Source organism: Giraffa tippelskirchi, chromosome 3, assembly GCF_054371585.1.
Source record: "Giraffa tippelskirchi isolate mGirTip1 chromosome 3, T2T-mGirTip1v1.2.pri, whole genome shotgun sequence".
Classification (NCBI taxonomy): domain Eukaryota; kingdom Metazoa; phylum Chordata; class Mammalia; order Artiodactyla; family Giraffidae; genus Giraffa; species Giraffa tippelskirchi.
The window spans coordinates 36,862,014-36,887,465 of NC_137277.1; the positions used below are offsets into that span (position 1 = coordinate 36,862,014).

Here is a 25,452-nt window from a genome sequence, read left to right on the forward strand (position 1 = left end):
GTAGCAGCATTATTCATAGTAGTCAAAATGTGAGAAACAACTCAAATATCCACCAACTAATATGTGAATTAACAAATGGTTTTTGTTTTCCTCCATAAAAAAAAAATGAAGTACTTATATTACAACATAGATGAACTTTAAAAGAATTATGCTAAGTGACGGAAGCTAGTCATGAGTATGTATGGTTCCATTTATATGAAATGTTCAGAATAGGTGATAGATAGGGATAGAAACAAAGTGAAGAGGAACTAAAGAGCCTCTTGATGAAAGTGAAAGAGGAGAGTGAAAAAGCTGGCTTAAAACTCAGCATTCAAAAAGCGAAGATCATGGCATCCGGTCCCATCAATTCATGGCAAATAGGTGGGGAAACAATGGAAACAGTGACAGACTTTATTTTCTTGGGCTCCAAAATCACTCCAAAATCACATGGTGAACTGCAGCCATGAAATTAAAAGATGCTTGCTCCTTGGAAGAAAAGCTATGACCAACCTAGATAGCATATTAAAAAGCAGAGACATTGCCAGCAAAGGTCCATCTAGTCAAAGCTATGGTTTTTCCAGTAGTCATGTATGGATGTGAGAGTTGGACTATAAAGAAAGCTGAGTGCCGAAGAATTGATGCTGTTGAACTGTGGTGTTGGAGAAGACTGTTGCAAGTCCCTTGGACTGCAAGGACATCAGTCCTGAATATTCATTAGAAGGACTGAAGCTGAAACTCCAATACTTTGGCCACCTGATGCGAAGAACTGACTCATTGGAAAAGACCCTGATGCTGGACATGATAGAAGGCAGGAGGAGAAGGGGACAACAGAGGATGAGATGGTTGGATGGCATCACTGACTCAGTGGATATGAGTTTGAGCAAGCTCCGGGAGTTGGTATAGACAGGGAAGCCTGGCCTGCTGCAGTCTATGCGGTCGCAAAGAGCCGGACACAACTGAGCGACTGAACTGAACTGAGGGATAGAAAGTAGATTAGTGGTTGCCTAGAACTGCAGAGTTAGAGGGTTGGTGAAGTGATAAAGAGTACTGGATTTCTTTATGGGGTGACTAAAATCTTCCAAAGTTGATTGTGGTTAATGGTTGCAGAAGTCTATGCATGTATTAAAACAATGAGCAATCACTGCACACCTATTAAAATGGCTCAAATATAAAACACTGACAATACCCAAAGCTACTGAGGTGGAGCCACAGGAACTTTTCATTCATTGCTGATGGGAATGCAGAATGGTACAGCCACTTTGGAAGGCAGTTTGGCAGTTTCTTACAAAACTAAACATAGTCTTACGATACGATTCAGCTGTTTTGCTCCTTGGTATTTACCTGAATGAATTGAAAGTGTACGTCCATGCAAAACCTGCACAGAGATGTCTATAGCAACTTTATTAATAATTGCCCAAACGTGGAAGCCACCAAGATGTCCTTCAGTAGATGAGCCGATACACTGTGATACAGTGGAATATTATTCAGTGTGAAAAGGAAATGAGCACTCAAGTTATGAAAATTCATAGAGGAATTGAATGTTTATTAGCAAGTGGAAGAAGCCAACCTGAAATGACAACGTGTGTGAGTTTCTGGAAAAGGCAAAACTATGGAGACAGTAAAAAAAAAAAAGCTAAGTGGTTGCCAGAGGTTAGGAGGATAGGAGAAATGACTAAGCAATACAGAGAGTATTTTTAGGGCAGTGAAACTTTTCTGTATGATAGAGTGGTGGCTACATGTCATCATACAGTATCCTAATGTAAACTGTGGACTTCAGCTGGTAAGGATGTGCCATTGTAAGTTCAGAGATTGTGATAAATGTACTGCTGTGGTGGGGGATGTTAACAGTACAGGAAGTTGAACCTGCGGGGGCAAGGCATTTATGAGAACTCAGTACTTTTCTGCTCAGTTTTGCTATGAACTCAACATTGCTCTTAAAAGTAAAGTTTATTAATTAAAAAAAAAATCTGGTACTTACCTCAAAATAGTAAGTTGTAGAATGCAAACTGGTGGTTGGGACAAGATTGCCTGTGGCTGTATGGTGACTGGGTCTGCATGATTGGTACATGAGGCTTTAATAATCATTTTAATATCTGGGAAGGCAGGTCCATCCCTCCACTTGATTCAAAACTGTGATGGGCTTTTGAAATTATTTACTGTGGGAAATGTTAGGCATATGTAAGAGTAGGTTAAATGTTATAAATAATGCTATATTAAGCAGTTTATTATTGGTATGAGAATAGACAAATAGGCCATATTTATAGAATAGAGGCTTCATAATCAGACCCACATATATGTGGAAATTTGATATATGACATAGCATTATAAAACTGGGGAGTGTGGGGCGAGGGTTTAGAACAAGGGGAAGATCTGTATAGAAAAAGTAGATTCCTGGCTCACACCTGAATGCCCATGAACCGTAACAGCTGATCTACTCATACTGTGGTATTATAGTTAGTGAATGCATGTATTAGCAATCTCAAAAACTGAGAGATGTGAGGTAGTTGTAGTAGAATACTATGTTACAAGAGCATTAAGGTTTAAAAACCTGCAACATAAAGGTGTAAAATATGCATGGTAATAATAGCTCCAAATTCCTGATCATTGTTACCTCTGAATAGTGTATTTGTAATGTTTTATTTCTTAAGGTTAAAAAGAAATTGAAGCAGATGGAGCAATAATATCAAAAATTATTAAGCTAAGTAATAGGTATCCATTATAGAATTCTTCATACTTGTTTCCATGAAATATTTTATAAAGTATTAATATCATCAAATGAAGTGTCTTGTTTAGGTCCTAATCCAAACAAATTTTCAAAAAGACATTTTTGTGGCAGTTGGAGAAATTTCACTAAGATTGAGTATAAGATTATATCAGGCAATTGATAAGTGTGACAGTGACACTGTTTATATAAGAAAGTACCCATGTTTTTAGAGATGCATGTGTAGTGTGTTAGATGATGTAATACAGTTTCTGAGACTTACTTTTAAAAAAAGATAGTTGAAATAAATGGCAAAATCTTGATAATTGGTGATAGGTATGTAGAAGATTGTTGTAATACAATACTCTTTTGAGTTTGTTTGAAAATCTTCATAATTATATATGCAAAAGAAATTGTTCTTTATTAATAACTTGTGCTGTAGGCTACCATATTTGAAATGCTTTGTTACAAAAAATTTTTTAAGTTCTGTTTGTTTCCTGGTTTAAATATACACATACATATATATTTACTGCATATATTATATATCATATGTAATAAATAACCTATGTCTTATCTAAATATTTACAAAGTAAGTCAGGAATGAAATTTGATCCACTCTTCCTCCAGGATCTCTACATTGCTTTTAACTATGAGGAAACATGCCAAAATTTGTATTTAGGTTTAATATTTATTTGAAGTTTTTCTACTCATAGTGACAACATGGTAGTGAATAGCCCTGTGTAATTTTTGGTAAGTCAGAAGTAGTGGGGATAGTTAGCATGAAGAGGTGTTAAGTATATAAACTGGAGCCGTGACAGAATTGTATTGATTTCTGAGAAGTTAATAAGCTATTCCAGAAATAATACTTTTAATTTCACATTTTATGAAATAGCACTTAGAATAGAGCATTGATACACACACCCACATACACACACTTTCAGTGGTTTCATGTGTTTATGTCTTTACTCAAGTTTCTGGCTCATTCCCAGTCACACACCTACCACTGTTTCTTAGATATCCAGCTTGCCTTCAAGATACTTTAGATAGTTACTTTCTGCAGCTAATGTTCTTATACCTGCCTCTGGCTAATGTTTCAGAATATTTTAATAGTGGTGACAAAATGATGTGAAACTGATGTTGAGAGAGTACAGATTTCTTAAATGACTTCACTACCAAATTGTTAGTTAATTCTTGTGGTTGTTTGATGATGTTGAATATCTTTACAATATTTAAAAGTTCTATAATTTATCTATTTGATTTTTTTCAAGTACTTAGACGTTTATGCAGACAAATGTTCCTGTTATTCTGGCTTGAGGGCCATTGATTCCCTTAAAGTTACACAGCAGGTTAGTGGTAGTCTTAGATCTTAAGTTATTTTTCCACTGGTTGAGGTAGTTATTGTGCTCTGTAAAGGCAATTGATGATTTTGCAAAGATGAAAAGTTCTTCTGCATAAATATTTTTTATAACATTTAGATGGCAAAAGACATAAAAAAATAGTTGACAAATAACAGCAGACTGGGAAAAGTTTTGTAAGATAAAGTAGGACTAATATCCAGTATATGTAAAATATTATCCCAAATTAGAAGAAAAATGCATGAGAAATCACAGATAAAAAAATATCACCAAAGAGGAAATACTGGTCACTAATAAATATATTATTTATTTATATAAATAATTATTTATATAATTATTTTTACATGTTTTATAAAATATTTTTATTATTTATATAGTTTTAATATATTATTTATATATTTTTATATTTTATAATTATTTATATATTATTATATATAATATATATTATATATTATAAATATATTTTATAAAATATTTAAAATTTTATATATTTATATAAATTTTAAAATTATAAAAATTATAAATATTTATATAATTATATATTATATAAATTTTAAATTTTATATATTATATAATATTTTTATATATTATATTATTTATATTGAAAAATATAAATTTTAAAATTATAAAATTATAAATATTTATAATTATATATTTATATAATATATATTATAATTATATATAATTATAAATTTATATATTATATAAAGATGGAGAAGCTCTATACAGTCAGCAAAAACAAGACCGGGAGCAGACTGTGGCTCGGATCATGAACTGCTTATTGCCAAATTCAGACTTAAATTGAAGAAAGTAGGGAAAACCACTAGACCATTCAGGTATGACCTAGATCAAATCCCTTATGAGTATACAGTGGAAGTGACAAATAGATTTAAGGGACTAGACCTGATAGAGTGCCTGATGAACTATGGACAGAGGTTCATGACATTGTACAGGAGACAAGGATCAAGAAAATCCCCATGGAAAAGAAATGCAAAAAAGCAAAATCGCTGTCTGAGGAGGCCTTACAGATAGCTGGGAAGAGAAGAGAAGCGAAAAGCAAAGGAGAAAAGGAAAGATATTCCCATCTGAATGCAGAGTTCCAAAGAATAGCAAGGAGAGATAAGAAAGCCTTCCTCAGCGATCAGTGCAAGGAAATAGAGGAAAACAACAGATTGGGAAAGACTCGAGATCTCTTCAAGAAAATTAGAGATACCAAAGGAACATTTCATGCAAAGATAGGCTCGATAAAAGGACAGAAATGGTATGGACCTAACAGAAGCAGAAGATATTAAGAAGAGGTGGCAAGAATACACAGAAGAACTGTACAAAAAAGATCTTCACGACCCAGATAATCACGATGGTATGATCACTTACCTAGAGCCAGACATCCTGGAATGTGAAGTCAAGTGGGCCTTAGAAAGCATCACTACGAACAAAGCTAGTGGAGGTGATGGAATTCCAGTTGAGCTATTTCAAATCCTCAAAGGTGATGCTGTGAAAGTGCTGCACTCGATATGCCAGCAAATTTGGAAAACTCAGCAGTGGCCACAGGACTGGAAGAGGTCAGTCTTCATTCCAATCCCAAAGAAAGGCAATGCCAAAGAATGCTCAAACTATTGCACTCATCTCACATGCTAGTAAAGTAATGCTCAAAATTCTCCAAGCCGGGTTTTAGCAATACGTGAACCGTGAACTTCCAGATGTTCAAGCTGGTTTTAGAAAAGGCAGAGGAACCAGAGATCAAATTGCCAATATCCGCTGGATCATTGAAAAAGCAAGAGAGTTCCAGAAAAACATCTATTTCTGCCTTATTGACTATGCCAAAGCCTTTGACTGTGTGGATCACAATAAACTGTGGAAAATTCTGAAAGAGATTGGAATACCAGACCGTCTGACCTGTCTCTTGAGAAACCTGTATGCAGGTCAGGAAGCAACAGTTAGAACTGGACATGGAACAACAGACTGGTTCCAAATAGGAAAAGGAGTCCGTCAAGGCTGTATATTGTCACCCTGCGTATTTAACTTATATGCAGAGTACATCATGAGAAACGCTGGGCTGGAAGAAACACAAGCTGGAATCAAGATTGCCCGGAGAAATATCAATAACCTCAGATATGCGGATGACACCACCCTTATGGCAGAGAGTGAAGAACTAAAGAGCCTCTTGATGAAGGTGAAAGAGGAGAGTGAGAAAGTTGGCTTAAAGCTCAACGTTCAGAAAAGTAAGATCATGGCATCTGGTCCCATCACTTCAAGTGGAAACAGTGTCAGACTTTATTTTTTGGGGCTCCAAAATCACTGCTGATGGTGATTGCAGCCATGAAATTAAAAGACGCTTACTCCTTGGAAGGAAGGTTATGGCCAACCTAGATAGCATATTTAAAAGCAGAGACATTACTTTGCCAACCAAGGTCCGTCTAGTCAAGGCTATGGTTTTTCCAGTGGTCATGTATGGATGTGAGAGTTGGACTGTGAAGAAAGCTGAGCGCCGAAGAATTGATGCTTTTGAACTGTGGTGTTGGAGAAGACTCTTGAGAGTCCCTTGGACTGCAAGGAGATCCAATCAATCCATCCTAAAAGAGATCAATCCTGGGCGTTCATTGGAAGGTCTAATGTTGAAGCTGAAACTCCAATACTTTGGCCACCTCATGCGAAGGGTTGACTCATTGGAAAAGACCCTAATGCTGGGTAGGATTGGGGGCGGGGGGAGAAGGGGACGACAGAGGATGAAATGGTTGGATGGCTTAACCGACTCGATGGTCATGGGTTTGGGTAGACTCCGGGAGTTGGTGATGGACAGAGAGGCCTGGCGTGGTGCAATTCATGGGGTCGCAAAGAGTCGGACACGACTGAGCGACTGAACTGAACTGAATAAATATATGAAGAGATGTTCAACCTCTCTGTTAATAGGGAACTATAAATGAAAACTCACCATTTTCTATCCATGATACAGACAAGGACTTTAAAAAAATGAAAAAGTGGTTTGGTGTAAGAAAACAGAACACCCACATATACTGTTGTTAAGTTCATCTTTTTTTGAAGTCAATTTGGGCAAACAGTTGTGCTATTTAGGCTTAAAGCATGCAGTAGGCACATCAGATCAACTTTATATTTAACATGTAGTAAGTGAAAGTCGCTCAGTTGTGTCTGACTGTTTACGACTCCATGAGCTATACAGTCCGTGGAATTCTCCAGGCCAGAATACTGGAGTGGGTAGCCATTCCATTCACCAGGGGATCTTCCCAACCCAAGGATTGAACCCAGGTTTCCCGCATTGCAGCCGATTTCTTTACCAGCTGAGCCACAAGGGAAGTGTAGTAAAGGGGTGCTGAAAAATTAATCCCATCATTAAAAAAGCCTTAAGCTAGTAACTGCCATGTACTCTGGCTTTCATTTCTCTTTTCCACCAGGGAATTCCTCAACCATTTCTTGAATTGTGTTTCAATAAATTGTTTTACCATTAAAACAACTTTCTGAGGTGGTTATTTTTATTCCAGTTTTGTCGATGTGAAAATTGAGGCCAGAGTTTAAATAAGTTTATTTAGCCAGTAAGTGGAAGAGCCTCAATTTAGCTCTAAAAGTATGGCTTTAATCACTCTTTGGTTACATAGTTAATAATTAATTGGTTTGTAAAACCCAGCATACCTTATATCTTACCTTAATTATTAAAATGATTTCATTTCCTAAGTCAACATTTAAAAATGTAATGCTAAATTTCTTCATTGGAATGTTAACATTATAAACTTAATGTTTTATTTCTTTGTTGGAATGTCAGCCTGATAAAGGTGAACTTTTCATTAATGGAAAGTCTTTTACTTTTTTGCCCCAGAGGATCTGAAGAGGCAAAATGCAGTTTTACAAGCTGCCCAAGATGATTTGGGACATCTTCGGACACAGTTGTGGGAAGCCCAAGCAGAGATGGAAAACATCAAGGCCATTGCCACGGTGTCTGAGAATACCAAGCAAGAAGCTATAGATGAAGTGAAGAGACAGTGGAGAGAAGAAGTTGCTTCACTTCAGGCTGTTATGAAAGGTAAAGACAAAGACAGTTTTATTTTATGATTTTCTAAGATAACTGATTCTGATGACTGAGAACATTTGCAGAAAGTCTTAAAATATATCCTGAGTTGCATTTGTGGCTTTATGTATTACTGTCTCTAAAATGTACTGTCATATTCAAAATAAAAGGGAAGCCAATGAAATCATAAACGAGTATATCATCTGTGTCTTTAACAAATTTAATGATGGAGAATTATGATGAGAGTGTTACAAATGAAAACTGTAGTTCATTATAAGATTTAAAGCAGGGCTTCAAAACGGATTCTCTTATAGGAGACAGGCCAGTAATGTCAATGAATGAAGCTGTATGGGCACAGGAAGCGTGCTGAACTGGAGAGACCTCCCATGCAAAGAGTAAAGTTATTATTTATACTTGTTAGTTCCATTACGTCCAGTGTTGCCATATTTTTACATTTTAAAGAAAAATGTGGATTTTTATGTGAAATTTTTATTCAGTATGTGAGGTAGAGTGGCCTATGAGTTAGAATAGGCTTTATGAGCTTCTTGCTGGTGACTGTAGATCTAAAGGAAGAGTAGTGGTTTAATCTCTATCAGCTGTTAGTGCCACCTGGGAAGTCCCGTACTTAATTACTTCTTGCATTTCTGAGAAAATGATAATGAAATAAGCTGCCTCCTGAATCTTTGGGTTCCTGGAATTAGTTTTAGTTAATAATGTAAATGTGAAATAGTGGTTACTTTTTCCCCTTCTTTGTAGTTATGTGTCCTTGTTGCCTTAGTACTCTTTATAAGAAGGCAAGTAAGACTAGCACCGTTTCTGAGTGTTTGGCTATCATCTAGGGATTACTCTTAACCTCATGTTACAACCCACCATAGCAGCTTGCCCAAATAAGAGTTCATTTTCTCACAGGAGAAGTTCATAGGTAGGTAATCTAGGGCTGGGTACAGTGGTTCCTGATGTTATCAGTGTCCTAGGCTCCTTCAGTTGTTCTGTTTCTTCATTCTTAGCATGTAGTTTTCAACTTCATTTTACCTTGAGGCTGAAAAAAATGACTGCTCCTCCAGTCCCCCTCAGTAAAGCAAAAATTTTCTAGAAATCTTCAGCATATTTCCCCCTCATCCCCCCCCCACCCCTCCCACTTTATTAGAGGTTTCTGGTTACACATAACTACCAAGACATCTAGAAATTCTAGATTTTAAATTGGGCCATTGATTTCTGGAACAAATTTGGGGTTCTATTAGTAAGAAAGAAAAAAGAGTGGAAATTAATGGACAACCAGCAGTGTTTATCACATTTTAGGATTGTATTGAAGATAGTCATTTTATAAAGACTTTATAGAATTTGTGTCTCACTTTAGAATCTTGGGTTATAGTGAAACATCATGTCCCTTTTCTCACACTTTCATATATGTAGTTCTATTGGGGCGACATGTTTGTCTTGGGAGTCATAGAGTTTTATCTAAGAACATAGATTTTAGAATTGATCTTAGGTTTGAATTCTAGCTCTGTTTCTTTCTAGTTATGAGACATTGGCCAGAGTATTTAACCTTTCCTAAGCTTTTTCTCATCTATAAAATAATATGTGGCGCAGGTTTATTCTGAAGATTAGAGATGATTTAAAGTCCTTAGGAAAACTTCTATGTGTAGTAAGAACTGGAAATGTTAGTTTAGTGTTTTTAGTGAATTAAAAGATTTCCAGAAACTAGGCTTGCTTACGTTCTTTATATAACTACTTTTAAAATTTTAGTGTGCCAGCTCATTTTTTCCAGAATGCTTAGACATGAAATATTTGGTGATGTTTTGTAGAAACAGTTCGTGACTATGAGCACCAGTTCCACCTTAGGCTGGAGCAGGAGCGAACACAGTGGGCACAGTATCGAGAATCTGCAGAGAGGGAAATAGCTGATTTAAGGAGAAGGCTGTCTGAAGGTCAAGAGGAGGAAAATTTAGAAAATGAAATGAAAAAGGTATGGAGGAATGTATTCATCTGTAGAAATATTTGAATCCAAATATGTTTGTGGTAATGCTTTAACTAATATTATTATGGTAATAGAAGTTTTACTGTTTTGTTTTCTGTTAGAGAAATTATTTGGACACAGACCTAAACAGAGTACTAAATAATTTGATGACCTATCCCCACATTTATGTATGGCTAACTCACCTTCTTCAAATCTTTGACCAGTTGCTTCCACCTCATAAGGCCTGTCCTGACCACCCCATTTGACGTTGCAACCTGCCCATCTCCCTCCCCCGACTACCACAACTTGCTCGGATCTTATTCTGATTTTTCTTATTCTATTGCACCTATTTCCTTATAATGTACACAGAGTTCTCCTATTTGGTATGTTTACCGTCTGCTGCCTTTTCCTCTTCACTAGAATGTGAGCTTCATGAGGGTGGGAGTCTTTGTTTATTATGTATCCTAAATGCTTAGGGTAGTGTCTCGCTCATAGGTGCTTAGTAAATATTGCTTGAATGAGTGTTGTTGCTTGGTCTCAACTGAAGCTTGAGAACAGGTGTTAAGTTTTCTTTCTTTCTTAATATACTGTGGTTCCAGTGTGATGTGTGTGCTGCATATTATGCTTGAACATTTTACTGTAGATGCCGGGAAATAGAGCAACTAAAATAGAAGATGAAACATTTTATCTTTGAGAAAATTTAAAAAGCTTTTTGGCCAGTTTGATTATGTAAACTTTTATTTTTCAATTTTAAAAAAATTTTTGTAGGTGTATAGTTGATTTACAATGTTGTATTAGTTTCAGGTGTACAGTAGAGTGAATCAGTTACGCATATTCAGATATCCACTTTTTTTAAGATTCTTTTCCCATGTAGGCCATTATAGAAACTTTTGCTTTCTTAATTTATATACATACATATATTTGAAATCACATATAAGATAGTAATTAGAATTTGATTTTTTATTTTCAGTTGAATTAACTGTAATCTTCGTTCATACAAGGACTACTTTGATGTATTTAGAAGTTTACTTAATTTTTATAATGTAAAAATCATATGAGAACCTAACACCCAGAACAGAAGTCTGAACCTTGAGGAATAGTTATTTGCATTGTCTTATTTCAGGAGAAGATTGTAATTCAGCTTCTTCACGAGGATCTAACAATGTCTTCATGATCACTAGTCACTTAGTCATCTACCATAGTTAGCCACAGTAGACAGTCTTCAGTTCTCTCAAGTCTTTTGAAATGAATTCATAGTTAATGCTATGATTAGATATTTTATTCTGAGCCACAGTACCATTCACATGAGGATAGTTTTCGTCTTCATTCTTCTAATATATTCATAAGAGACATCCCTGGTGGCTCAGTGGTAAACAATCCGCCTGCTAATGCAAGAGATGTGGATTTGATCCCTGGGTCAGAAAAATTCCCTAGAGAAGGAAATGGCAGCCCACTCCAGTATTCTTGCCTGGGAAATCCCATGGACAGAGGAGCCTAGTGGGCTGCAGTCCGTGGGGTCGCGAAAGAGTTGGACATGACTTAGCAACTAAACAATAACAACAGCAGTATATTCATAATCATGATTTCCACAGTCCACTTTTTATCCTTTTTAAATTTTTTTATTTTTTAAAATAAACTTTATTTTTTAGAACAGTTTTTGATTTATAAAAAAACTGAAAATACTACAGAGTTCCCATATCCTTCACTCCAGGTTTCCCCTGTTAACATCTTAATATTAGTAGGGTACATTTGTCACAGTTAATAAATCTATATTGATTATTGTTAACTAAAGTCCTTTCTTTGTATTCAGATTTCATTAGTTTTTACCCAAGTCCTTTTTTTCTGTTTCAAAATCACATCCAGGATACCACATTACATTCAGTCATAACTCTTAGGTTTCTCTTGGCTGTGATAGTGTCTTAGATTTGTTTCAAATGACCTTTCTTTCATTTAATAAAGTCATCTTTAAAAGTTTCTTTTTTTGATAAGTGTCACTTGGAATTGTGAGGTCATCTTTGCATTAATAAATGACTCAATCTGTATTAAATTCTTTGTTGCTTTTCTCATTTTCCCCTGGTGATTTTTATCAGCAGACCTCTATAAACATCCCAAATTAGCCTTGACTGCAGATATTTTAAGCTCACATATCTTTTCCTAACAGGACTTAGTTCAAAATAAAATAAATGATGAAATGACTTTACAAGCACTGGCAAACAAAGTATGTCACTCTTTTCTGAGAGATACCAATTGTTTTTTTAATCTTCACTCACGTTTCTGCATAGGTAATATTTTCCCTATCACGAGCACTTTAGGATAAGCTTGGACTGGTTTAAATTCAGTGAATAAGATTAATTTTCATTTTCACTAGAAGGGAAAAAGAGAACTTTTTGAGTTGGTCTTTGTTTCTGTATAAATATACATGTGTATATAAAGTGAAAACTAAGTTTCTTACCAATTTATTAGTTTATGGATGTTTGCTTTTAATCTGTGTTTTTGAGAATGAAGGATGGTAAACACCATGGCTTTAGGGGTTATTCTTTGAGTTTGTTTCATTTAGATGTCAAAAGTAAAATCAATATTCTGTTTAAAAATTTAGGTTGAAGTCCTTTTATAGAAACATAATTTTCTAATATTTTAGGAAATAAATGTTCTATTTTTATGTTAGAAAATTAGTCCTTTCTGTATTTATAAGAGATTATAGTTTTTTTAATTTTGTAACCAGAATTACAAAAATTCAAGTATTTATTATATGCGTTTATATATATATATTTTCATCTCAGTTGCTCAGCTAGTTAAAAAGTCACATTTATGGTTGCTCTGACTTTCTGAGACGACCACATTCTGTCTATGCAATGTATAATCTATCTAAATAAACCTACTTTCACTTTCCAAACCAAACAAAAAATTCAAGTTTGTCATAGTGAATCCTTTTTCCTGTTTATTCCTGAATTCTAAATGAAATATATGATAAAGCTGTGATTATGACTTGACATTCAAAGTAACGCAGCATTTAAGAGTAAGACATGGTTCAGTTTTGTGAGTGTTCATACAGTGTATGCTAGACTTACTATTTCTTAGAAAAGTGATAAATCGTTAAGTTGTGGCATTTAATTCTTTTTAACAGGCCCAAGAGGATGCTGAAAAACTTCGGTCTGTTGTGATGCCTATGGAGAAGGAAATTGCAGCTTTGAAAGATAAACTGACAGAGGCTGAAGACAAGATTAAAGAGCTGGAGGCCTCAAAGGTTGTGAAAAGTTGTAATCCATTTGCTTGGAACCAAAGTTCTATCCTTATGCTTTGAACAAAATTAGAATACTGAAGGAGTAAAAACTGTAATTTAGACTGTACATTGTTATAATCTTGCTTTCTTTAAAATGCAAGAAAATGCTTGGAGATGATTTTGCCTTTATGGATATTTAAAATAATGACAATAGTGTTGCTTGTGCTGCTTCTTTATGTAGTCAGTGTTTACCTTCTTATCAAAATGAGTATCACTCGTTTTGAAGGAAAATAAGTTGTTCAAAGGTGACTTTGTTTCCTGACATCAGCCCCAGAATCGATCTTTTAGAAATTATGTAGCTGTAGTACAGCTGGATTTGTTGGCTGTAAAGACCCAATAGAAAAAAAATAAGATTTGCTGTTATGCAGATCCAAATCTCTGACCACAGGTTATTAATTATTTACAATAAAATGTAGTGAAGGTAAAATGTCTGAAAATGAAAAAAACTAACTCATTGGGAAAGGAATTGTCAAACATTTTAATAATTAATTTAAAAAGTAGGAAAGAAAAAAAATTTAGAGGTAGGAGTGTAGAAAAAAATGTAGGAGTGTAGAAATGGATGTGTATCAGTAATTCTAGTAAGTGTAAGCTGATAATTACCTACTAAAAGAGACTGGATTTTAAATTTATAATGTAATATAAATTTACATTGCTTGTAAGAGACATACCTAAAATAAAACTACAAGGTAACATTGAAAAAGATATTTAAAGCTATGCCCCATAAATTCTTTTTTTTTTTCTTGTAAATTCTAATTAAAAGAAAGTTGATATAGCATTTATGAAGCAGGATGAAAGGAAAAAAGAATTAATAGAGATAAAGAGGGAACCTTTCCAATTTATAATCCATCAGTAAGATATGACAGTCATACACTTGAACGCATTACATAGCTAAGAGGATAGTGCATAGAATAAAGTATTGTTATTTTTAGGTACATTATACTTTTCATTGTCAGAAAGAAAGAGTCATTTTATTTTGAAGATTTGTTATGCAAATCCAAATCTCTGACCATGAGTTATTAATTATTTACAATAAAATATAGTTAAGGTAAAATGTCTGGAAGTGAAAAAAATTAACTCATATGGGAAAAGGAATTGTAAAATAGGGTGATTTGACTTTTTATTCAAGAATCTAGAAGAAAGAACAATAGTACAAACAGTATGAATGGAAGGAAGTAATGCAGATAAGAGCAGAAATTAGCGAGATAGAAAAGCAAAAGGAAAATTGAGAATGTAAATGTAATGGGAAAAAAATAGAACAACAAGTAAGAAAATGGAAAAACTTGTCAACCTGATAAGACTAATCAGGAAAAAAAGACAAAAAGACTTAAACCATTAGAAATGAAGCAGGGAAATAACTACAAATCAGTCAAGACTTAAAAATAATAAATACAATGAACAATGTCACAGCAATAAATTTGAAATGAAATAAGATTGATGAAAAATTTTCTAATAAATAATTAGCCAATATTGTCTCAAGGTATAATAGGAAAGCCAATGTAGTTAATACCTATTAAAAAAAGTGAATTTATAGTCGGAATCTCCTTTTCTCCTGTTTCCTTTCCTCCAAAAGACATTAGACTCAATTAGTTTTTCAGGCAAGTTTTTTGAAACCTCTCGGAAAAAGAATCCTTATATTTTACAAACTGTGTTAGAGAACAGAAAAAGAGGGAAAGCTCTCAACTCATTTTATGAGACTTATATAACTTCATTAGAAACAAACTCACTAAAAAGTATTAACAAAAAATTGTAGATCTATCTCATTTAAGAATACAGAAACAGAGTCTGTGGCGAAGCGTCGAAGCGGCCAGTACTGTGGAAAGCGGCAAGTGGAGGCGCCGCCGTTGCGGCCAAGACTCTGGACTATGGCGGCTAGTGACACAGAACGAGATGGACTAGCCCCAGAAAAAACATCCCCAGATACAGATAAGAAAAAAGAGCAGTCCGATGTATCTGTTTCTCCTAGAGCCTCCAAACATCATTATTCAAGATCACGGTCAAGGTCAAGAGAAAGAAAACGAAAGTCAGATAATGAAGGAAGAAAACACAGGAGCCGGAGCAGAAGCAAAGAGCGTGCTAATGCGCGAAGAGACTGAACTGAAGACGCTGCAGACTCAGATAGCAAAATAATGAGCCTACTTCATGATAAGAACCAACTTCTTCTTAAAACAGGCAAGAAGACATGAATCCAAAGATAAGTCGTCTAAGAAACACAAGTCTGAGGAACATAATGACAAAGAACATTCTTCTGATAAAGGAAGAGAGCGGCTAAATTCATCTGAAAATGGTGAGGACAGACACAAACGCAAAGAAAGAAAATCATCAAGAGGCAGAAGTCATTCAAGGTCTAGGTCTCGTGAAAGGCGTCATCGTAGCAGAAGCAGAGAGCGGAAGAAGTCAAGATCCAGGAGTAGGGATAGGAAGAAGTCAAGATCCAGAAGCAGAGAGAGGAAGAAATCACGATCCAGAAGCAGGGAAAGAAAACGTCTGATCCGATCTCGTTCCCGCTCAAGATCAAGACACAGGCATAGGAGTAGAAGCAGGAGTAGGACAAGGAGTAGAAGTCGAGATAGGAAGAAGAGAATTGAAAAACCAAGAAGATTTAGCAGAAGTTTAAGCTGGACTCCTAGTCCACCTCCCTTTAGAGGCAGAAACACAGCAATGGATGCACAAGAAGCTTTAGCTCGGAGGTTGGAAAGGGCAAAGAAATTACAAGAACAGAGAGAAAAGGAAATGGTTGAAAAACAAAAACAACAGGAAATAGCTGCAGCAGCTGCTGCTACTGGAGGTTCTGTTCTCAATGTTGCTGCCCTCTTGGCATCAGGAACACAAGTAACTCCTCAGATAGCTATGGCAGCTCAGATGGCAGCCTTGCAGGCAAAAGCTTTGGCAGAGACCGGAATAGCTGTACCTAGCTATTACAACCCAGCAGCTGTGAATCCAATGAAATTTGCTGAACAAGAGAAAAAAAGGAAAATGCTATGGCAAGGCAAGAAAGAAGGAGACAAATCCCAGTCTGCTGAAATATGGGAGAAGTTGAATTTTGGAAACAAGGACCAAAACGTCAAATTTAGGAAATTAATGGGTATTAAGAGTGAAGATGAAGCTGGATGTAGCTCTGTTGATGAAGAAAGTTACAAGACACTGAAACAGCAGGAAGAAGTATTTAGAAATCTAGATGCTCAGTATGAAATGGCAAGATCACAAACCCACACACAGAGAGGAATGGGTTTGGGTTTCACATCATCAATGTGAGGAATGGACGCAGTTTGAAGAAGATCACACTTTATATTTGGGACTTTTACAGACTTCTGGTTCTGATGTCAGGTCCTTGTTCACCGAACAGCTAGCATTCTAGCTTGCATGGGTGTTGCATTGACTTTAATTTATTGAAAAATACAATTTTTTTGTAAATATCAGATCAGTGATACTGGTGTTAGTGTTGTAATCAGGTTAAACCCACTTCCATTAAACTTGACAGGACTATAGAAGGACAATATTTTTTAGTTCATGAATTCTACTTTTCAAATATATAAAAGCTGCAGGTGGGATAAATATCTCATACATGAATTTTTGGTGTCCACTGTCTTGTGTACTTTTTGTACTTAACCTTGTACAGTTATTTTCATCTCTTGAAACAAGAAAGAAATGTTACGTAGATGTTCTTTAGAAGATCTGGCCATTTGGTACATAATCCAGCACAAATAAGCTGGGTGGTAATGATAATAAAATTGGTTTTCTCAAAAAAGACATCATGATCAAAAAGGGATCATCCTGGGGCTTCCCTGGTAGTCTGGTGGTTAAAAATGCTGGGGGCACAGGTTGGATCCCTGGTCAGGGAACTAAGATTCCACATGCCACTTGGTGCAGCATGTGGCCAGAAAAATAAGCAGGGGAGATCTTTCCAGTAATTTAGGATGATACATCACCAGAAAACCTATTATTTTTGTGTACCACATAAAAAGATTATAGGAGAAACGTAATATATTCATCTTAGATTTAGAAAGGCATTTGATAAATTTAAACACCCTGTAACAATAAATAAAGGGCTGTTTATCAAACCTTCAGCAAACCTCAAACATCATGGTGAATGTTTAGCAACTTTACTGTTAATGACCGGAGCAATATGAGGAAACTTGTGCTCAGTGACTTTGTTCAGACTGCTTATGTGGTCCTAGATGATACAGTAAGAGACAGTAAAGAAATGAAGCATAGCAACTGGAAAGAAAGCGGTGAAACTGATTTTTTTTAAATGGGAAAGCAGTAACATATTGGACATACTGAATTTCCTTTACCCTCAACTGAATTACCACCTCTCCAGGTGATAGGGAAAGTGCCTGATGACAAGTCAGCCCTTTGTCATGCTTGGTTAGTGCGTTTCTGATTGGCTGACAGCCTTCAGCAAAGTGTCAGATGGCAGCTTAAATAATCATTTTAGTCCATCATCTAATGGTCTAGGAGTGACGATTACTGAAAACAGATCAGCCAGCTATTTCAAGTTGGAGAAATGGGAAGATAAAAGGCATAAATATGACCTTGAAAGTGAAATGAGACACAACCATTTGAAAAAGGTGAAAGTTACATAGCCAAAATTTAGGATGGACAATTTGTAAGGAAGGGTGGAGCAAGTGATTCTTACATGGGGCAAGATTACAATTTATTTTGGTTATTGATATTGTTTCAGATATTAGACTATATTGTTAATACTTGAATATTATAGTTAATTATTTAATAGAAATAAGACACTTAAAAAAAGATGTAATTTTTAAAAGTACTCTGCACTTGCCTTCAAGTTTCTGTTCATTATGGTGTGAGTTTATTTTTTCCGTCATGACTTCCTCTTTTTTCTTTTCATGAATTTATGCCTATGAAAATGTCTCCTTTTTGTAAATTTAAGGCATTTGGAATTACCTCACCATAAATCAAAGAAAAGCAAACTTACAAGAGCATGACACCATTTTTATCTTTAGGAAATATGCTGATTAAAAACAACAAAAAGAAAAAATAAAACCCCAGTAACCTGGGTTCACTGAGTATGTGATAAAATGAGCACATGTGTGTGTTGCTCAGGGAGTAGAGATTGGAACCACCTTTTTAAAAGCTAGGTACAAAGATGTCATGTGTAATCTCAGTTGCATATTTACTTTGGTGATGATTATGGATAATGCTTACTATTAATTATTGTCAGTTATGTTATTTTCCTGGGCTTCCCTGGTAGCTCAGTTGGTGAAGAATCCTCCTGCAATGTGGGACACCTAGGTTCAATCCCTGGGTTGGGAAGATCCCCTGGAGAAGGGAACAGCTAACCACTCCAGTGTTCTGGCCTGGAGAACTCCATGGACTGTATAGTCCATGGGGTCGCAAACAGTCAGACATGACTGAGCTGGGAAAATATTATTTTCCTAGTTTTCTATAGTAAGTATGTGTTTGTTTTGTAAACTTGGTGGTAAATTTGAATTTATGTAAATATAAATGTAATTTTCTTTCAAGACACCTCCAGAACATTGTTCCTCAGGCAGAAACTGTTGGAAGTTTTAGTTTAATAGAATTGCATCTTTTTCAGGTGAAAGAGCTGAATCATTATCTGGAAGCTGAGAAATCTTGTAGGACTGATCTAGAGATGTATGTAGCTGTTTTGAATACTCAGAAATCCGTTTTACAGGAAGATGCTGAGAAACTTCGGAAAGAATTGCATGAAGGTAAAAATATATATATATACACTTTATATTTTTAATTTCAGTCTCTAAGGGAACTATGTAAGTAAAATTGGTATTGATTAATAACAATAACAAATTCCAAAATGCCAGTCCAACATGTTAGTGATTCAGTTTAAGCTTTACGGTTGGTTTGAAAAGGTATTTGGGTTGTTGGTGGCTTCTTGTTTCTCCAGGACCCAAGTAAGAAATTACAGGTCATAAGCTTTGGGCAGACAGGGAATAGGGAATTTCTGCTTAAACTGCTTTGCCCCAGACCTATTTTGATGGAGACGAATTAGCAAAAGTGAAAATGGGACAGAGAGGGCAGGTGATGTATTCTGGTGTTCTTAACTAACACCCCTGTTTATAAGAGATAATTTTTATTTTGCTAACCTAGTAGCAGAGTGATGCAGAAATTGACTCTGTTTTTTCAGGATAGGAGAAATAGGCTTATCCTTTCCCATTAAAATATACATTTGTCTTTAATTCTTCTAATGAATCTTATATACCTGAAATTCTTAAACTTTTTGTGTCACAGACTCCTTTGGCAGTCTTGTGAAGCCCTCTCAGAATAATGTTTTTAACACATAAAATACATAGAATTATAAAAGAAATTAATTATGTTATAAAACAGGAAAATATAAATAACTGCAAACTTATATTATAGTAATAAATGTACTGTTTTATCAATACATTAAATAACAAGGTCCAGTACCAGGTCTAATAGCTACTGTAACTTGGAAGTGTGATGAGCATAAATAATGAGATATCTGCAACAACTGTACTAAGATACAGAAGTATCTATGACGTTTGTTGGTGACCAAGTCATGGGTATTGTTATACTTACTGTCGTTTGTTGCCTATATTTTATAATTGAAAGAAATGCTAAATTTCAGTTAGAGGTTAGTGAAAATAAAGATTTAAATTTTTATCTAAATGTAATTCTTGAAATCTTATACGTGTTGCAGCTTACACTAGTAACGTGTTTTAATGTGAAAATTTAGGACTGTGGTCATGGAAAGTATAGTTCTTTCCTAAAAAATTCATGGAAATTGGGTTTTTTATTCCAAAATAGTGGGGATACTGAAATTATATAAACTTACAGACTTGTTTTATAAAATGTTATTAAAGTAATCCAAAATTTGAGTCTCTGGCTTTCAGAAAATGCTTTTCAAAAGTGCTGCTGCAGTCAAAAAGACACCCAAACTCTGAAAGACTGTCCAAAAGAAATAGGAATTTCTGTTTAACCTATATGTCCCAACCCCTTCCAGCAATAGTGCAAGACTACCAAACCTTCCTAATATGCCTGGGGAAGTGTCTGAGAAGTTTCACTAAAATGAGTAAAGGGACAGAGTAATTTCTACTGAAACAATCATACCAAAAAACAGTATTTATATGAAAAGAAGATAGTTAAAAATTAAGCAGCAATTTTGTGTCTTTTGTGTCTGGCTTTTCCAGAGGGTTTTAAATTTTACCTTCTAGAGAGTTAAGTTTTACAATAGTGTGGAGGGTAGGATAGAGAGGTCCAGACAAGTGGCAGGAAGAGTAATGGAGGGACCCTTGTTGTAGTTGTCTGTGTCCTAAATCTAAGGCAGAAGGCAGAAGATTGGCTGTCATATTGAACAGGAGGTAGCCTTATTATAGGCCTCTGTCACAGTTGAATGTGTTAGGTGAGGAAAAGTCAGAAGCATGAGTCGTCTTTCAGGTTTCTGGCTTGGATGACTGGGTGGATGGGCTGATAGATCATCTACTCCTTTTTCTGAAGATGGCTGAGCTGATGAATGTTGATAACAGAAGCATTTATAAGATTCTTTGACTTATCCTGAGAGGTCAAACTAAATGGGCTCAAGAAGGATTCCTGGATAACAAGTTTATTCAGAATGTATTAAATTAGGAGTGGTGACTCTGCATTTGGCTGTAAGAGCAATGTTTCCCAAAATGTATTCCCTAGAACATTTGTTATGTGAATGGCATTGTGGAAAGGACTTTTTGGTAAAATAAATTTGGGAGATATTGTATTATGTATCACCTTATAAGGGAACATAGATATACTTAAGACCTTGAGTTCAGAGTCCTGCAATAAAGAAATTTTCATTAAAAAAAAAGTTTTTAACCCAAAGTTTCTGAAACTTACCGAGCACAGAAATCTTTTTTCACATGTTCCTCTTCCTAGGAACACACTCTGAGAGATTCTGCTTAGAGGGGTGGTGTGGGGACAGCTGCCTTGATCTACGGCAGTTTGCCCTGGGTTCTTGTCAGAGACGGAATCCCAGACTGGAAGACATTTGGCCAGACCTGGCTTGGTAGGCCTATGTTAAAGAAATTGCCTGCCATTAAAGTTCAGTGTTTTTGATTGGGGGATTCCTGAACAGTTTGCCATCTCCTGGAGCAAGAGCGACAACAACACAACCAGTTGAAACACACGTGGCAGAAGGCCAATGACCAGTTCCTGGAGTCTCAACGTTTGCTGATGAGGGACATGCAGCGAATGGAAATTGTGCTAACTTCTGAACAGCTCCGACAAGTTGAAGAACTGAAGAAGAAAGATCAGGTGAATAGTGGTTTTGTAGGACTTGTTTGCTTTGTCAATAAACCAGCCCACCCCAACATGTGATTGTATATTATTTTATGTATATTACATATTGACTTAAGCCTGAAACAAGGTTGATGTATGCCGTTTCAGAAAACATTATAGCTGTATTTGAGGGATTTTGTTTTTCAGCTTTAGAAATGGCCTCATCTGGGTGGGTGGGAAGGAATGATTCAGAAATGACCCTCTTTAGTCTGCAGGTGCAGTAGTGCATATTTCTGAGAAAATCTTTCTCTACAGTTCTGTCTGCTTCTCAGACAGAAGTCTGAGAAGTCTAGATCCTCAACTTGAGGATTTAGGTGCTAAAGTACAGATCTAATTGTGTTAATCCAGGCCATGTCTTCCACACCAGTACTCTTGCCAGGAAAATCCCATGGATGGAGGAGCCTGGTAGGCTACAGTCCATGGGGTTGCTACGAGTCGGACACGACTGAAGTGACTTAGCAGCAGCAGCAGGCCATGTCTTTCGTGACATTGCTCTAAAAGTCTTATTAGAAGGTAATGGGTGGGGATGGAGAAGCTGATTGGTGTGAAAAAACAGGTGTCTAGAGTGCTGCATACCCAGCATCCTGTTTTCTCATTTTAAAAAATTCTTTAAATTACATGAGTAATACATAAATACATTCTCATGTTAAAATACTTTGTTTTAAATACAAAGTGAAAAAGTGATAAAATTAAACTCTCCCTTGATATCTCTCCCAGAAATAGCCACTTTTTTAATCAGGAATAATCCATTTGGAAGGTAGAAGTCAAGACCATTTATTTGTGTTTATAAGTGTATGTTTAGGTTTGTTTGTTTTTTCCCCATATAGCTGGAATCATGGTATAAGTATTTATTCTGCAGCTTATTTTTCTCATAAGTATCATCTTGGATATATTTTTCAGAGGTCTATCTCATTCTTGTTAACTGGTAGCATGGATGTACTGTAATTGATTTAATCCTTCTCTTTGTAGTTGGCATCTAGATGGTTTCTTTCGTTTTTTTTGGTCATTTCAAATAGTTTTACAACTAATATACTATGTTGTATATATGTTGTGTATACAAATATTTCCTTAGGATAGCTTTCTTAGGAAAATACTTTCTTAGGATAGCTGTTTAGAAGTTTTCTAGGTATTGTAAGAAATATTTTAAGTTACTTTGTATAGTTTAGGTTAGATTTTGTTTTTTAGAAGTTTCTTTTAAATTTCTTTTCTATTTCTTGTCTGACTCATTCACCTCGTATGTAGACACAGTCAACTTGAGGATTTAAGTTCTACATTACAGATCTAATCATGCTGTTTCTGCTTCCCATTAGAACAGTCTAAACTCCAGAACTGGTCATTTAAGGGCTGTCCAATGCTTTATATGTAAACTTTTATCTCATGTGGTTTTCAAAACAGATACACACAAGAAAACTTTCCACGTGAGACAGGGACTAATGGCATATCAGAGGGTTGACCAGTCTCTGGTTCTAGAGTCTAAGCACTTAATCATCCCTTTCTCCATATACCTTGCTACTCATATGCCTGCTCTTCCATGCCTCTTCCCCTTTTATGTACTTTTTTCCCTGGAACCCTTGCTTGTCTCAAAATTGGCAGACTCATCTTACCAATTCTTCAAGATCCAGCTGAAGTGTTACCCTCTTTGGGCCACCTTTCTGGGTGCCTTAGATGAAATCTTTATTTTGTTCTTCTGTAGAACCTTGTACATACTTAAATAGTAGTCTAATTATGTGTTTGTCCCTCACCACTAGAGTGTTTGGGTGGGGGGCATTGAGGGTATTTTTCATCTTTGTTTAGTGAATTATTGTATCAACTTTAATAATTCATTTGTATTTCATATTAATTTGTACATGTTTCAAATGGATGTGTAATGCCATAACTTTTTCCTGTTTGTTTTCCATAATAACCTGAAGGAACATTCTGTGTTAATTTTCTTTCTTGGATCACTTGAAGAAGAGGAAGTGATTCGCTTTCTTTTGTTTGGCTTTTCACATAGTGTACTTTTATATTTGTTTTGAGTGGTTAAAGAACCATTCAGTATACATTACCTGAGTAATACATATTTTTTCTTCCTAACTTTCAGGAGGAAGATGAACAGCAAAGACTTAGTAAGAGAAAGGATCACAAAAAAACAGATGTTGAGGAGGAAGTAAAAATACCAGTAGTGTGTGCTTTAACTCATGAAGAATCTTCAGCTCAGTTATCAAATGAGGAGGTACAGTGACTCTATAATTAAAATCATTATATACACAGTATTTCCATTTTTAGCTTCTCATGTATCAGTCAGTTACATTGTTCATATGGGAAGTGTGTATACTACTAGGTGAAAATTTGATAAAATGACTTTAATATTCAATTATTTTTACAGTATTATGCGTGTGTGTATGTGTTAGTATTATAGGTAGTTCTGTTTGAAACATGCAGGTTCTCTCTTGGTCTGTGAAACAGTTAGATGTTCTTTTTTCTAGTGGTTCCAAAATTAAAACATTAGAAGAAAATTTAAATAATATCTGCAAAATCTTTTCTGATATGAATAAATATTTCTGATAGTTTGAGCTTTTGTTTAAAGGAAAAGAAATTATCTAAAATATTGAAACATTTAATTCTTTGTGGCATGTATTTGAGTGTTAACAAGTATTAGGTATTAAGGCCTGAGAACAGTGGCTGGGTTTAGAAGACTGTGATGGGGTAGGGTAGGACATTTCCGGTGTTGGGAATGGGTCCAGAAGAGCGACCTGGAGGTGGAAAGTATAAGGCTGTGTTCCTATGGCCTCATCATCTCACCCGCATGTGGCAAGTGCCTCCTCATTACATTTCCTGTTTTTAGCCTGTCCCACTCCACTGTACCCTCAACATTACTATCAGATTGATTTTGCTTAAGTGCAGCTATAGTCAGGCGATTCCTCTACTCAGAACCACTACTTAGTCACATTACTTACGTAAGTAAGTACAAGGTCCTTACTCAGATGGTCAAGACTCTTCATAATATGCACTCTGTTTTAACCACATTGGTTATCTTGTGCTGTACTCTCCACCTTACATGTTGGTTCCTTCACCTGGAATGTTTACCTCCCTCTGCCTTTCTGAGTTCTAGAATCCTTCTGTATTCATCCTTCAGGACTCCAGCTAATATCTCCTTTCAGGAAAGGAAATGCTTCTGTTAATTGATTTTAGGGTAAAAAACTAAGGTCCTCAGCTTGCCACATAAGAGCCTTACTTACCATGCTCTCCGCTTCATCACAGCAGAGCTTTCTACTAGCTGTCCATGCTCATGAGCATTGTCTGTACTGTCTAGAGTTTCATACTCACTCCCCCACCTCCTTTCCCTGCCTGGTGAACCAGTTTCAGTTAAGTTGGATACGGATCTTGTCTCACTTTCAAAGGTATCATGTTTGTGTTTAGTTTGCAGATTTATGCTGAACCACGTATAGTCTACGTCCTGGTGGCTCGTATTTCCATGTTTGTGGATTATTTGACATTGAAAAAATGCTTTAAAAAAAATCCTAGTGGACACAGAAAAGTATGATGTAATTGTTTTTGTACATTCCCTGTGTTGGCTCATACACTGGGAACCTTGGCCTGATTTTGCTTTGTGCTTTTTTAAATAGTTAGACTTCCAAGAGAATGTCTCAGTTTTGGGGTACTGCCAAATATTATGTGGTTTCTGCATCATGCAGTCCTGTGTCCAGGAATGTTTGGGAAAGTTTCAGACTTTTAAAAAAATATTTTAGCAGGAAAACAGGAAAGGGAAATTTGTTGTGATTTACAGTGAAGCACCTAAAATTTTTAAATTCCGTCTTAACATATTTATACTAAGTGTTGTTTATAACATTATTTTCTGACATTGAAATCTCTTATAGACTTTCAGATCTGATGTTTTGCAGTTTGAGCGTTGAA

At 35.6% G+C, this 25,452-nt stretch overlaps 2 protein-coding genes and 1 long non-coding RNA gene across 10 annotated transcripts in view; 2 read left to right on the plus strand and 1 right to left on the minus strand.

Moving 5' to 3' along the window:
- The window catches only part of RABEP1 (rabaptin, RAB GTPase binding effector protein 1), a 96,687-nt gene that overhangs the window by 39,398 nt on the left and 31,837 nt on the right, over positions 1-25,452 (plus strand). For 4 of the 8 annotated variants that reach the window (XM_081579058.1, XM_081579064.1, XM_081579060.1 and 1 more), the window contains 6 exons: positions 7,865-8,068; positions 9,859-10,019; positions 13,135-13,257; positions 18,851-18,986; positions 21,356-21,534; positions 23,639-23,770. In XM_081579058.1, the coding sequence (XP_081435184.1) occupies positions 7,865-8,068; positions 9,859-10,019; positions 13,135-13,257; positions 18,851-18,986; positions 21,356-21,534; positions 23,639-23,770 (935 nt within the window). The remainder of the gene's footprint in view (positions 1-7,864; positions 8,069-9,858; positions 10,020-13,134; positions 13,258-18,850; positions 18,987-21,355; positions 21,535-23,638; positions 23,771-25,452) is intronic. The other 4 variants (XM_081579059.1, XM_081579065.1, XM_081579061.1 and 1 more) reach the window with 1 other exon arrangement.
- Positions 1,958-24,636, minus strand: LOC145541744 (uncharacterized). Its single transcript, XR_014079250.1, has 3 exons — positions 24,495-24,636; positions 21,118-21,516; positions 1,958-2,135 (listed from the first exon to the last, which is right to left on the minus strand). It is a non-coding gene; the product is annotated as an uncharacterized LOC145541744 (long non-coding RNA).
- On the plus strand, positions 13,264-17,035 carry LOC145541741 (arginine/serine-rich coiled-coil protein 2-like). Its single transcript, XM_081579076.1, has 2 exons — positions 13,264-15,362; positions 15,460-17,035. The coding sequence occupies exons 1-2, from the start codon at positions 15,153-15,155 to the stop codon at positions 16,540-16,542; spliced, it is 1,293 nt and encodes a 430-aa protein (XP_081435202.1). The 5' UTR covers positions 13,264-15,152; the 3' UTR covers positions 16,543-17,035.

Excerpts from the sequence above, each read along its gene's own strand:
- LOC145541741 (XM_081579076.1), top strand. The coding sequence starts at position 15,153 with ATGGCGGCTAGTGACACAGAACGAGATGGACTAGCCCCAGAAAAAACA. Across the intron at positions 15,363-15,459 it reads GGAGCAGAAGCAAAGAGCGT|GCAAGAAGACATGAATCCAA; the intron begins GCTAATGCGCGA and ends TTCTTAAAACAG.